General features: G+C 42.2%; 2 protein-coding genes across 4 annotated transcripts in view; one reads left to right on the top strand and one right to left on the bottom strand.

The window, feature by feature from the left end:
- The window catches only part of LOC109865908 (delta-1-pyrroline-5-carboxylate synthase), a 27,499-nt gene extending 16,102 nt beyond the window's left edge, over positions 1–11,397 (top strand). Inside the window, exons 15-18 of one of the 2 annotated variants that reach the window (XM_020454411.2) lie at positions 1,012–1,133; positions 1,661–1,847; positions 5,333–5,428; positions 5,678–11,397. In XM_020454411.2, coding sequence (XP_020310000.1) covers positions 1,012–1,133; positions 1,661–1,847; positions 5,333–5,428; positions 5,678–5,859 — 587 coding nt within the window. In that variant the 3' untranslated portion in view covers positions 5,860–11,397. The remainder of the gene's footprint in view (positions 1–1,011; positions 1,134–1,660; positions 1,848–5,332; positions 5,429–5,677) is intronic. The other variant, XM_020454412.2, reaches the window with a different exon arrangement.
- Positions 10,356–13,601, bottom strand: LOC109866031 (gamma-crystallin S-1-like). 2 transcript variants are annotated; one of them, XM_031799185.1, is made up of 3 exons: positions 13,494–13,521; positions 12,827–13,084; positions 10,356–12,367 (listed from the first exon to the last, which is right to left on the bottom strand). In XM_031799185.1, exons 1-3 carry the CDS (start codon positions 13,503–13,505, stop codon positions 12,080–12,082), a joined length of 558 nt encoding a protein of 185 aa, XP_031655045.1. In that variant the 5' UTR covers positions 13,506–13,521; the 3' UTR covers positions 10,356–12,079. The 2 variants fall into 2 exon arrangements, with proteins under 2 accessions (XP_031655045.1, XP_020310159.2); XM_020454570.2 differs by having other exon boundaries at positions 10,368–12,367; positions 12,827–13,069; positions 13,494–13,601.

The following is a 13,601-nucleotide window of genomic DNA, read 5'->3' as shown; positions in this document are numbered from 1 at the left end:
AGAGACTGAAAAACAGCTTCTATCTCAAGGCCATCAGACTGTTAAACAGCCACCACTAACATTGAGTGGCTGCTGCCAACACACTGACTCAACTCCAGCCACTTTAATAATGGGAATTGATGTAAAATATATCACGAGCCACTTTAAACAATGCTACTTAATATAATGTTTACTACATTATTTATCTCATATGTATACGTATATACTGTACTCTATATCATCTACTGCATCTTTATGTAATACATGTATCACTAGCCACTTTAACTATGCCACTTTGTTTACATACTCATCTCATATGTATATACTGTACTCGATACCATCTACTGCATCGTGCCTATGCCGCTCTGTACCATCACTCATTACTGCATTGTCGGAACTAGAAGCACAAGCATTTCGCTACACTCGCATTAACATCTGCTAACCATGTGTATGTGACAAATAAAATTTGATTTGATTTAAATGAAGTTAACAAAGTTAACAATTTTCACTGTATTGTCCAAAACGTCTTTCAAGCTGTCAGGCATTTCCTTGGCAGCAAGAGCTTCTCGGTGGATGCTGCAGTGTACCCAAGTGGTGTCGGGAGCAACTGCTTGCACACGCGTTATCACTCCACTATGTCTCCCTGTCATGGCTTTTGCGCCATCAGTATACATACCAACACATCTTGACCACAAGTTCAGGTTTCCTGCTGGAGAGTTATGGTTAATGTGATTGGATGTTAATTATTTGACTAGGCTACCTGTATTTCACATTGTTATTTCGCACTACACTAGGTGGTTTTAAATTTAGTGAAATTAGGCTAATCAGGCGAGGGGGGGAAAAACCTCACCCAAATGTATAGCCCCGTTGGAAAATACAAAAATGTACTGTTTGAAAATGTGAATTATAAAAATATTTGTATTTTTTTATGTGCATCACATTTTTATTTGGTGTACCCCCTACGGCATTGAGCGTACCCCTGAGAATACCTGCTCTAAGTGAATGGTAGTCTAATAAATGTTCTCTCTGCAGTCAAAGACTCTAAATGTGACTATCCTGCGGCCTGCAATGCTATGGAGACTCTACTCCTCCACAGAGATCTACTGAGGACACCTCTGTTTGACCAGATTATAGATATGCTTAGAGTGGAACAGGTGAGATGTGCGTACACCCACCATCTCTCCATGTAGACAATACTCATACTGAGGCTTGTTCAGTAACTTTTATACAGATGACAGACCTTACACAATCCAGAGCACTAACACACTATATAGAGACATAATTTATAAAGGGAGAGACCGGGCTCTGTTAGACCTTTTAGTGTTGCCATCCAAAGCATTGTCGTCTCTAAAGCAGCCATTCATAAATAAACTTACCGGGGAACCCCACAGCAGAATAGTTCATTTTTCCAACAATAACTTATTCATGTAGTACCTTGCCACCCAATCTGACCAATTGTAGGGGGGAAGGCTTACTGTCTTTTTTTTTTTAATCGGTGAAGCATCTACCTGGTCAGTTTAATGGGATATTGGTAAAAAAAAAGTATTCTAATGTTGAGATACTGTATGCGCACATCTTTCTTTGATTTGAAATGTTATGTCCCTTTAACTACACAGTAGAGATGTGTACATGGTCAAATACAGTCATCATTGAAAATGTAATGTATTTTGTCATCCCACAGGTGAAGATCCATGCAGGCCCCAGGTTTGCCTCCTACCTGACGTTTAGCCCATCTGAGGTGAAGTCTCTGAGGACAGAGTACGGGGACCTGGAGTGCTGCATTGAGGTGGTGGATAGTATGCAGGACGCCGTGGACCACATCCACAAATACGGCAGCTCCCACACAGATGTCATTGTTACAGATAACGGTGAGCAAATCCTGCAATGCACATGCGCACACACACACACACAGATTACCGACCATTTCAAATCCCACCGTACCTTCTCCGCTATGCAATCTGGTTTCAGAGCTGGTCATGGATGCACCTCAGCCACGCTCAAGGTCCTAAACGACATCATAACCGCCATCGATAAGAGACATTACTGTGCAGCCGTATTCATCGACCTGGCCAAGGCTTTCGACTCTGTCAATCACCACATTCTTATTGGCAGACTCAACAGCCTTGGTTTCTCAAATGAATGCCTCTCCTGGTTTACCAACTACTTCTCTGATAGAGTTCAGTGTGTCAAATCGGAGGGCCTGTTGTCCAGACCTCTGGCGGTCTCTACGGGTTGCCACAGGGTTAAATTCTCGGGCCAACTCTCTATACATCAATGATGTTGCTCTCTGCTGGTGATTCTCTGATCCACCTCTACGCAGACGACACCATTCTGTATACTTCTGGCCCCTCTTTGGACACTGTGTTAACTAACTTCCAGACGAGCTTCAATGCCAGGCAACTCTCCTTCCGTGGCCTCCCAACTGCTCTTAAACACAAGTAAAACTAAATGCATGCTATTCAATCGATCACTGCCCGCACCTGCTCGCCCGTCCAGCATCACTACTCTGGACGGCTCTGACTTAGAATACCTGGACAACTACAAATACCTAGACAACTACAAATACCTAGGTGTCTGGTTAAACTGTAAACTCTCTTTACAGACTCACATTAAGCATCTCCAATCCAAAATTAAATCTACAATCGGCTTCCTATATTGCAACAAAGCATCCTTCACTCATGCTGCCAAACATACCCTCGTAAAACTGACCATCCTACTGATCCTCGACTTCGGTGATGTCATCTATAAAATAGCCTCCAACACTCTACTCAACAAATTGGATGCAGTCGATCACAGTGCCATCTTTTTTTGTCACCAAAGCCCCATACACTACCCACCATTGCGACCTATACGCACTCGTTGGTTGGCCCTCGCTTCATACTCGTCGCCTAACCCACTGGCTACAGGTTATCTACAAGTCTCTGCCTGGTAAAGCCCCGCCTTGTCTCAGCTCACTGGTCACCATAGCAGCACCCACTCGTAGCACGCGCTCCAGCAGGTATACAGTGGGGCAAAAAAGTATTTAGTCAGCCACCAATTGTGCATGTTATCCCACTTAAAAAGATGAGAGCCCTGTAATTTTCATCATAGGTACACTTCAACTATGACAGACAAAATGAGGGGGAAAAATACAGAGAATCACATTGTAGGATTTTTTATGAATTTATTTGCAAAAATAAGTATTTGGAAAATAAGTATTTGGTCAATAACAAAAGTATCTCAATACTTTGTCATTGCCAACAAAGGGTATATAACAGAGGTCAAATGTTTTCTATAAGTCTTCACAAGGTTTTCACACACTGTTGCTGTTATTTTGGCCCATTCCTCCATGCAGATCTCCTCTAGAGCAGTGATGTTTTGGGTCTGTTGCTGGGCAACACGGACTTTCAACTCCCTCCAAAGATTTTCTATGGGGTTGAGATCTGGAGACTGGCTAGGTCACTCCAGGACCTTGAAATGCTTCTTACGAAGCCACTCCTTCGTTGCCCAGGCGGTGTGTTTGGGATCATTGTCATGCTGAAAGACCCAGCCACGTTTCATCTTCAATGCCCTTGCTGATGGAAGGAGGTTTTCACTCAAAATCTCACGATACATGGCCCCATTCATTCTTTCCTTTACACGGATCAGTTGTTCTGGTCCCTTTGCAGAAAAACAGCCCCAAAGCATGATGTTTCCACCCCCATGCTTCACAGTAGGTACGGTGTTCTTTGGATGCAACTCAGCCTTCTTTGTCCTCCAAACATGACGAGTTGAGTTTTTACCAAAAAGTTATATTTTGGTTTCATCTGACCATATGACATTCTCCCAATCTTCTTCTGGATCATCCAAATGCTCTCTAGCAAACTTCAGACGGGCCTGGACATGTACTGGCTTAAGCAGGGGGACACGTCTGGCACTGCAGGATCTGAATCCCTGGCGGAGTAGTGTGTTACTGATGGTAGGCTTTGTTACTTTGGTCCCAGCTCTCTGCAGGTCATTCACTAGGTCCCCCCGTATGGTTCTGGGATTTTTGCTCACTGTTTTTGCTCACTTTTGATCATTTTGACCCCACAGGGTGAGATCTTGTGTGGAGCCCCAGATCGAGGGAGATTATCAGTGGTCTTGTACGTCTTCCATTTCCTAATAATTGCTCCCACAGTTGATTTCTTCAAACCAAGCTGCTTACCTATTGCAGATTCAGTCTTCCCAGCCTACAATTTTGTTTCTGGTGTCCTTTGACAGCTCTTTGGTCTTGGCCATAGTGGAGTTTGGAGTGTGACTGTTTGAGGTTGTGGACAGGTGTCTTTTATACTGATAACAAGTTCAAACAGGTGCCATTAATACAGGTAACGAGTGGAGGACAGAGGAGCCTCTTAAAGAAGTTACAGGTCTGTGAGAGCCAGAAATCTTGTTTGTTTGTAGGTGACCAAATACTTATTTTCCACCATAATTTGCAAATAAATTCATAAAAAATCCTACAATGTGATTTTCTGGATTTTTTTCTCCTCATTTTGTCTGTCACAGTTGAAGTGTACCTATGATGAAAATGACAGGCCTCTCTCATATTTTTAAGTGGGAGAACTTGCACAATTGGTGGCTGACTAAATACTTTTTTGCCCCACTGTATCTCACTGGTCACCCCCAAAGCCAATTCCTCTTTTGGTCGCCTCTCCTTCCAGTTCTCTGCTGCCAATGACTGGAATGAATTACAAAAATCTCTGAAGCTGGAGACTCGTATCTCCCTCACTAGCTTTAAGCACCAGCTGTCAGAGCAGCTCACAGATCACTGCACCTGTACATAGCCCATCTGTAAACAGCCCATCCCTATCCGCCTACCTCATCCCCATACTGTATTTATTTATTTATCTTGCTCCTTTGCACATCTACCATTCCAGTTTTTAATTGCTATATTGTAATTACTTCACCACCATGGCCTATTTATTGCCTTAACTCCCTTATCTTAGCTCATTTGCACTCACTGTATATAGACTTTTTGTTTTCTTTTGTTCTACTGTATTATTGATTGTTATTTGTTTTTTCCATGTGTAACTCTGTTGTTGTATGTGTCGAATTGCTATGTTTTATCCTGGCAAGGTCGCAGTTGCAAATGAGAACTTGTTCTCCACTAGCCTACCTGGTTAAATAAAGGTGAAATAAAAATAAAATAAACAGTTTTCAATTAGTTCTGTAGCACTTCATGTCAACGTTCCAACGTTGTCCTGTCCTAGTGTTATAGGCCTACCATGCATTTATTTACAACAAAATAAATTTGTTTACACTATAGGATTCCAAAAAAGTATTGTTGATGTCAAATGATTTATAATGCACTAACTGCTTCCTAGAATAATATATATTGTAATGTTTTTCTGCACAGAGAATACAGCTGAACAGTTCATGCAGCAGGTGGACAGTGCCTGTGTTTTCTGGAACGCTAGCTCTCGCTTTGCTGATGGATACAGATTTGGTCTTGGTGAGTACAAATAATTTTATTGTACAAAAATAAAACAGTAAATCTAGTTATAAATGCTTTTTAAAAATGTATAAATGTTGAATACTTATGAATTGTAATGCTTAGTTTGTTATAATGCTTATAAATGTGTATTCATGTTGAGTACAGTTTTTTTATTTTATCTGTTGGATTATTAATTCATTTTTATGATAAACAGTTATTATAAAGTGTCTAGACCAGCACATCCTGATCCATATTGTGGTGTTGCAGGTGCGGAGGTTGGCATCAGCACAGCTCGGATCCATGCGAGGGGCCCAGTGGGTCTGGAGGGGCTGCTGACCACCAAGTGGGTCCTCCGGGGTGAGGGGCACACAGTGGCAGAGTTCTCAGAGGCGGGCAGTATGAAGTACCTTCATGAGAACATCCCTGTTCCTCAGAGATTCCCCAGCTAGGAACCACAGTCAGTCAGAGAACCCTCCAATACAGGAACTGTCATGTAAAAGTGGGAAACCTTAAAGTAAATTTTTATGAGTAGGGCTTAAATTGCAACCTTATATATGGATCTGTATGTGACTGTGGGGGTCAACAAACCACTTTCAGATACCACATACATGAAAGCAGCAGGAGACTGTTTTGTATCTGCTACAGTGTCGGAGCGTGTAAAGCATTAAGATGACCTGGAAATTAATGAAGAGGTGGTGAACGGTTGCACAGGAAAGCAAATGGTCAAAGTATATGTGTGTGTGTACGATATATATACAAAAGTATGTGGAGGCCTGTTCAAATGAGTGGATTCAACTTTTTCAGCCATACCCGTTGCTGACAGGTGTATAAAATCGAGCACACAGCCATGCAATCTCCATAGCCCAAAATTGGCAGTAGAATGGCCTTACTGAAGAGCTCAGTGACCTTCAATGTGGCACCGTCATAGGATGCCACCTTTCTAACAAGGTAGTTCGTCAACGTTCTGCCTTGCTAGAGCAATGTAAGTGCTGTCATTGTGAAGTGGAAACTTCTAGGAGGAACAACGGCTCAGCCGCGATGTGTTAGGCCTCACACGTAAAAATCTTCTGTCCTGCAACATTCCCTACCGAGTTCCAAACTGCCTCTTGAAGCAACGTCTGCACAAGCACTGTTCGTGGTAATTAGCCCAGTGTGGTCTGGGTTAGGAGGGGGTTTGGCAGGCTGAGATTTTGCTGTCCCATCGCGCTCTTGCGACACGGTCGCTAGGTGTACGGTGTTTCCTCCAACACATTGGTGCAGCTGGCTTCCAGGTAAAGCGGGCATTGTGTCAAGAAGCAGTGCGGCTTGGCTGGGTCGTGTTTCGGAGGACGCACGGCTCTCGACCTTCGCCTCTCCCGAGTTGCAGCGATGGGACGACACTATAACTAACAATTGGATACCACGAAATTGGGGAGAATTTTTACGTCTTGCGGGCTGGAATGAAGTTCCGGGGGGCAGATTACGCGCCCATTTTCTGTTTCAGCATGACAATGCCACCTTGCACAAAACCAGGTCTATACAGAAATGGTTTGTTGAGATCGGTGTGGAAGAACTTGACTGGCCTACACAGAGCCCTGAACTGAACCCCATCGAACACCTTTGGAATGAATTGGACCGCAGACTGGGAGCCAAGCCTAATTGCCCAACATCAGTGCCCGACCTCCCTATTGCTATTGTGGCTGAATTGAAGCAAATCCCTGCAGCAATATTCCAACATCTAGTGGAAAACCTTGCCAGAAGAGTGGAGGCAGTTACAGCAGAAAAGGGGGGACCAACTCCATATTAATGCCTATGCTTTTGGAATAAGATGTTCAACGAGCAGTTGTCCACTTACTTTTGGTCATGTAGTGTGTGTGTGAAAATATACATACAGTTGAAGCCGGAAATTTACATACACATTAGCCCAATACATTTAAACTCAGTTTTTCACAATTTCTGACATATAATCCTGTCTTAGGTCAGTTAGGATCACCACTTTATTTTAAGAATGTGAAATGTCAGAATAATTGTTGAGAGAAGGATTCATTTTTTCACATTCCCAGTGGGTCAGAAGTTTACATGCACTCAATTAGTATTTGGTAGCATTGCCTTTAAATTCTTGAACTTGGGTCAAATTTTTCGGGTACCATTCCACAAGCTACCCACAATAAGTTGGGTGAATTTTGGCCCATTCCTCCTGACAGAGCTGATGTAACTGAGTCAGGTTTGTAGGCCTCCTTGCTCATCCATGCCTTTTCAGTTCTACCCACAAATGTTATATGGGATTGAGGTCAGGGCTTTGTGATGTCCACTCCAATACCTTGAATTTGTTGTCCTTAAGCCATTTTTCCACAACTTTGGAAGTATGCTTGGGGTCATTGTCCATTTGGAAGACCCATTTGCGACCAAGCTTTAACTTCCTGACTGATGTCTTGAGATGTTTCTTTAATATATCCACATAATTTTCCATTCCTCGTGATTCCATCAAATGTGTGAAGTTCACCAGCCCTTCCTGCAGCAAAGCACCCCCACAACATGATGCTGCCACCCCCGTGCTTCACGGTTGGGATGGTATTCTTCGGGTTGCAAGCCTCCCCCTTTTTCCTCCAAACATATCTATGGTCATTATGGCCAAACAGTTGAATTTCTGTTTCATCGGACACCAGGATATTTCTCCAAAAAATACAATCTTTGTCCCCATGTGCAGTTGCAAATCGTAGTCTGTCTTTTTTATGGCGGTTTGGAGCAGTGGCTTCTTCATTGCTGAGCGGCCTTTCAGGTTATGTTGATATAGGATATATATATATATATGTGTATGTGTGTGTGTGGATATAGATACTTTTGTACCTGTTTCCTCCAGCACCTTCAAGGTCCTTTGCTGCTGTTCTGGGATTGATTTGCACTTTTCGCACCAAAGTACGTTAATCTCTAGGAGACAGAATGCGTCTCTTTCCTGAGCGGTATGACGGCGCCGTGGTCCCGTGGTGTTAACACTTGCGTACTATTGTTTGTACAGATGGACGTGGTACTTTCAGGTATTTGGAAATTGCTCCCAAGGATGAACCATCACTTCTTTTGATTTTTCCATGATGTCAAGCGAAGAGGCACTGAGTTTGAAGGTAGACCTTGAAATACATCCACAGGTACTCCTCAAATTGACATAAATGATATAAATTAACCTATTAGAAGCGTTTAAAGCCATGACATAATTGTCTGGACTTTCCAAGCTGTTTAAAGGCACAGTCAACTTACTGTATGTAAACTTCTGACCCACTGGAATTGTGATACAGTGAATTATAAGTGAAAAATCACTTGTTATGCACAAAGTAGATGTCCTAACCGACTTGCCAAAACTATAGTTTGTTAACAAGATATTTGTGGAGTGGTTGAAACACCTAGGTTGGAGTCATTGAAACTAGGTTATGTAAACTTCCAACTTCAACTGTACATGCAGGCAGTACCAGTCAAAAGTTTGGACAGACCTAATAATTCCAGGGTTTTTCTTTATTTTTACTATTTTCTACATTGTATAATAATTGGGAAGACCTCAATACTAACACATATGGAATCATGTAGTAATAAAATAAAAAAAAGTTAAACTAATCTAAATATATTTTAGATTCTTCAAATTAGCCACCCTTTGCCTTGATGACAGCTTTGCATACTCATGGCATTCTCTCAACCAGCTTCATGAGGAATGCTTTTCCAACAGTCTTGAAGGAGTTCCCACATATGCTGAGCACATGTTGGCTGCTTTTCCTTCACTCTGCGGTCTAACTCCTCCCAAACCATCTCAATTGGGTTGAGGTCGGGTGATTGTGGAGGTCAGGTCATCTGATGCAGCACTCCATCACTTTCCTTCTTGGTCAAATAACCCTTACTTAGCCTGGAGGTGTGTTGGGTCATTGTTGTGTTGAAAAACAAATGATAGTCCCACTAAGCGCAAACCAGATGGGATGGAATATTGCTGCAGAATACTGTGGTAGCCATGCTGGTTAACTGTGCCTCAGTTTCTAAATAATTCACTGACTGTGTCACCAGCAAAGCACCATCACACATACAGAGATCATCCGTTCACCTACTCTGTCTCAAGACACAGCGGTTGGAACCAAAAACCTCATTTGTACTAATCAGACCCAAGGACAGTCTAATGTCCATTGCATGTTTCTTGGCCCAAGCAAGTCTCTTCTTATTGGTGTCCTTTTAGTAGGTGTTTCTTTGCAGAAATTCAACCATGAAGGCCTGATTCATGCAGTCTCCTCTGAACAGTTGAGGTGTCTGTTACTTCAATTCTGTGAAGCATTTATTTGGAACTTATCCTCTCCAGCAGAGGTAACTCTGGATCTTCCTTTCCTGTTGCAGTCCTCATGAGAGCCAGTTTCCTCAAAGCATTTGATGGTTTTTATGATTGTACTTTTTATTTATTAGAATAAAAAATAAAAAAAAGTTTTATTTAACTAGGGAAGTCAGTTAAGAACAAATTCATATTTACAATGACGGTCAAACCCGGACGACGCGGGGCCAATTGTTCGCCGCCCTATGGGGCTCCCAATCACGACCGGGTGTGATGCAGCCTGGATTCGAACCAGGGACTGTAGTTGGACTGCAGAGTGAAGAATAGCAGCCAACAAGTGCTCAGCATATGTGGGAACTCATTCAAGACTGTTGGAAAAGCATTCCTCATGAAGCTGGTTGAGAGAATGCCAAGAGTGCAAAGCTGTCATCAAGGCAAATGGTGGCTACCTTGAATAATCTAAACTAATATATTTTGATTTGTTTAACACTTTTTGGTGGTTACTACATGTGCATGTGTTATTTCATAGTTTTGATGTCTTATAAGAAAATAGGTGTGTCCAATCTTTTAACTGGTACTGTGTGTGTGTGTGTGTGTGTATAAACACATAAATATAAATATTTCTCTCAACAAAAACATAAACGCAATGATTTTACTGAATTACAGTTCATATAAGGAAATCAATCAATTGAAATACATTTATTTGGCCCAATCTATGGATTTCACATGACTGGGATGGGATGCAGCCCTAGATGGGCCTGCGAGGGCATAGCCCCACCCACTTGGTAGACAGGCCCACCCACTGGGGAGCAAGGCCCAGCCTATCAGAAATATTTGTTTTTTTCTCCTCAAAAGGGCTTTAGTACAGACAAATACCCCTCAGTTTCATCGGCTGATCTCAGACAATCCCAGATGTGGAGGTCCTAGGCTGGTGTGGTTCCACATGGTGTGCGGTTGTGAGGCCGGTTGTACGTAGTTCCAAATTTTCTAAAATGATGTTGGAGGCAGTTATAGTAGAGAAATGTATATTCAAATCTCTGGCAACAGCTCTGGTGGACATTCCTGCAGTCAGCATGCAAATTGCACATTCCCTCAACTTGAGACCTCTGTAGCGTTGGCCTTATTTTCCCCAGCACAAGGTGCACCTGTGTAATGATCGTGCTGTTTAATCAGCTTCTTCATATGCCTCACCTGTCAGGAGGATGGATTATATTGTCAAGGGTGCAACGCTCACTAACAGGGATGTAAACAAATGTGTGCACAATTTGAGAGAAATACGCTTTTTGTGTGTAGAACATTTCTGGGAGTTTTTATTTCAGCTCATGAAACAGGGGACCAACAGTTTACATGCCCCGTTTTTATATTTTTGTTCAGTGTGTATATATCCATTCATTCGCCGTGTGTGTCTGACAATCCCCTGCACAAGGTCTCGGCAGAATGTTTTGTATAGTGACCACAGAGGTTGGCCATTTTGTGCAATTTGTGCCTCCCCCCACCACTCATAAATGTTTATGGTAAAATAATTTGTAATCATGATTGGTTACTGGCCCTATTTGATTTGATTTGATTTTTTATTTTAACTTTTTTCCCCTTCTGTTTTTCATGTTTATGGTCACATGTTTGGTGTCAATACAGGTCCATAGTGAAAGTTTGTTATCTTTGGTTCCTCATGCCACAGATTATTTGAATAATAAATATGATGTACAGTTCGGTACTTGATGTTCTCAATCACATTTGTTTCACAATCACGGTGAGAGAGAAATACTTTTGTTTTTTGTTGATATGAATAATTATTGTGATTGATACCTGATTGCTCAAACTGGATTTACTTGTAGTGAACGTCAACACACCAACATTGTATTGTCTCACACCACATACATCAACTGGTAAGATTTTGTTATATTCCAAACAGTGCTACATTGACAAGTTAACAAAGTTACTTTGTCATAGACACATGAAGTTCACGTGTTTCGGTATAGGTCAGAATAATGTTTTAAAAAAACACAATTTAAGCAGGCTCAGTTGGAAGAAATTGCAACTGTCTTTGCTGCTGCATGCTGCGTTAGTGACACAATTAAATATACTGTCCCTTCAGTCCACTGGTTTATTATTCAATGTGAGGATATGGTATGTATAAATTGACGACTGTCTGCATAAAGCCCTTTAAATGTTATTGTATACAAATCTACTCCAGGATTCCAATCCACTGCTTGCTTTCTTCAGCCCAGCCATATTCTCAGTAAGTGGTCTAATTACTAAAGGACAATCTCCTTATTCCCTGATATCAACCATATTCTGAGATTGACTCATGTTGGTATCCCCTCTACATATGTATAGACTTCTGCAGGCTGTCAGACAGATCTAGCCTGGCTAGACAGAGCGATCTAGAGACCGCTTTATTGGTTGTTTTGCTTCAGCTCTGTGACGCGACGCACCGAGCCAATGGTAGAGCTCATGCTGCCCCAGTCGCTATGCTTGTTGTACTCGCCAGGGCGCAGGAAGTACTGATGGCCCCTGTAGTTTGGGTGCTCGTGGAGGATCCAGTAGCCCTCCATAACATTGCAGGAGGAAATGTCTCTCCGGTGGAAGCGGTCCTGCAGGTTGGGGCAGTCGTCGTTCAGCTCCATCATCTTTCCCCCAAAGTCTGATCTCTCAAAGATCTTCATCCTGTAGTTTCCATTGTACTGTGCAAGGAGAAAATTGATTCACTTCATAGAACTGAAATAATGTTTTTTCAATGTCAGACTTTTAGGCCTGAATGTTGTATGAAGGCTTGGAAAGTTTGGGAAACTTCACATGAACTCCCTAGCTACACAGAATATTGTCATAATTAATTAACAGCTGTTGTAAACAGTCATGACAGCTGATGTAAGCTTATGGGAATCTTGAATCTGAGAACATCTGACAGCTTCCACCTGAAAGACATCTCCTGCAATGTTGGATAGCGCTCGCAAAAAAACTTTCATAAAAACTAGGCATACCTCCTACAAACATTCCTAAATATTGGTTTGTGTCAAGTCAATTGCCTATAACCATGTCAAACTTATACCAGCTGTTATAAATGTTTACAAAGGTAAAACAGATTCAAGAGCATTTGTTTGTGTTATGTTGTGTCATGACGGTAAAGATATAGCTGTTCTCACAGCTGGGATTATGCGACAGGAGCGGATGCAGTCGTTGAAGCCGGACCAGCGATGGTGGTCAGCGTACTTCCCCCTTGTCAGCATGTACTGGTACCCAGAAAAGTTAGGCTTCTCATAGGCCATCCAGCACCCACTGTCCACTCGAATGGAGTTACATCGGGAGAAGTGGGAGTGCATGTCAGTGCAGTCACCACTGCACTCATAGTGGCGTCCCTCAAAATTCCTGCCCTCGTAGAAGATGATCTGAACAGAGAGCTTCTAAAGTTAATGGGAATACAGGCAGAAGCACATCTCTACATTTTAATCAAACTAGCTTAGAAACTTCTTTCTGGGTGAAAAACACCGCTGTGTTTGGATTTACACATGAAATTGACTCTGCAAATATATTTGAGAATGGCACAAAGGATAGGAGAACACCTATTTTCCTAGCCTTGGTCCCAGATCTGAATGTGCCGTCTCACCAACACCTATTGTCACTGTCGATGTCATGCCAAACAATGGCCATAGGAGTTGGTTATACAGCACAATCAGATCTAGAACCAGGCAAAAAAAAATCCTACAATTATGATTTCAGACAAAACTCATGACTAAATCTGTTATGGAACGGCAATAGACTTGAAAAGGCGGTCTGTAATGTTTTCTTTGGAAAATTATATGTTCTGCTTACCTTACCCATCATGACTGTGGAGGTCAACAGGACAGGCCTGTCCTCATCCCAGAGCCTTTTATGTGTCAGAGAAAAAGGATAGAGCATTGTTATTAAAATCACGTGAGT

This window comes from Oncorhynchus kisutch, linkage group LG20 (assembly GCF_002021735.2).
Source record: "Oncorhynchus kisutch isolate 150728-3 linkage group LG20, Okis_V2, whole genome shotgun sequence".
Classification (NCBI taxonomy): Eukaryota; Metazoa; Chordata; class Actinopteri; order Salmoniformes; family Salmonidae; genus Oncorhynchus; species Oncorhynchus kisutch.
Note: the sequence above shows the minus strand (reverse complement) of the source record. Positions and strands in the feature narration are given on the sequence as shown.

Coding starts and splice junctions, on each gene's coding strand:
- LOC109866031 (XM_020454570.2), bottom strand. CDS start 13,580: ATGCTCTATCCTTTTTCTCTGACACATAAAAGGCTCTGGGATGAGGAC. Junction 13,070..13,493: donor CCACAGTCATGATGGGTAAG/GTAAGCAGAACA, acceptor CTCTCTGTTCAG/ATCATCTTCTACGAGGGCAG. Junction 12,368..12,826: donor CCTGTCGCATAATCCCAGCT/GTGAGAACAGCT, acceptor CTCCTTGCACAG/TACAATGGAAACTACAGGAT.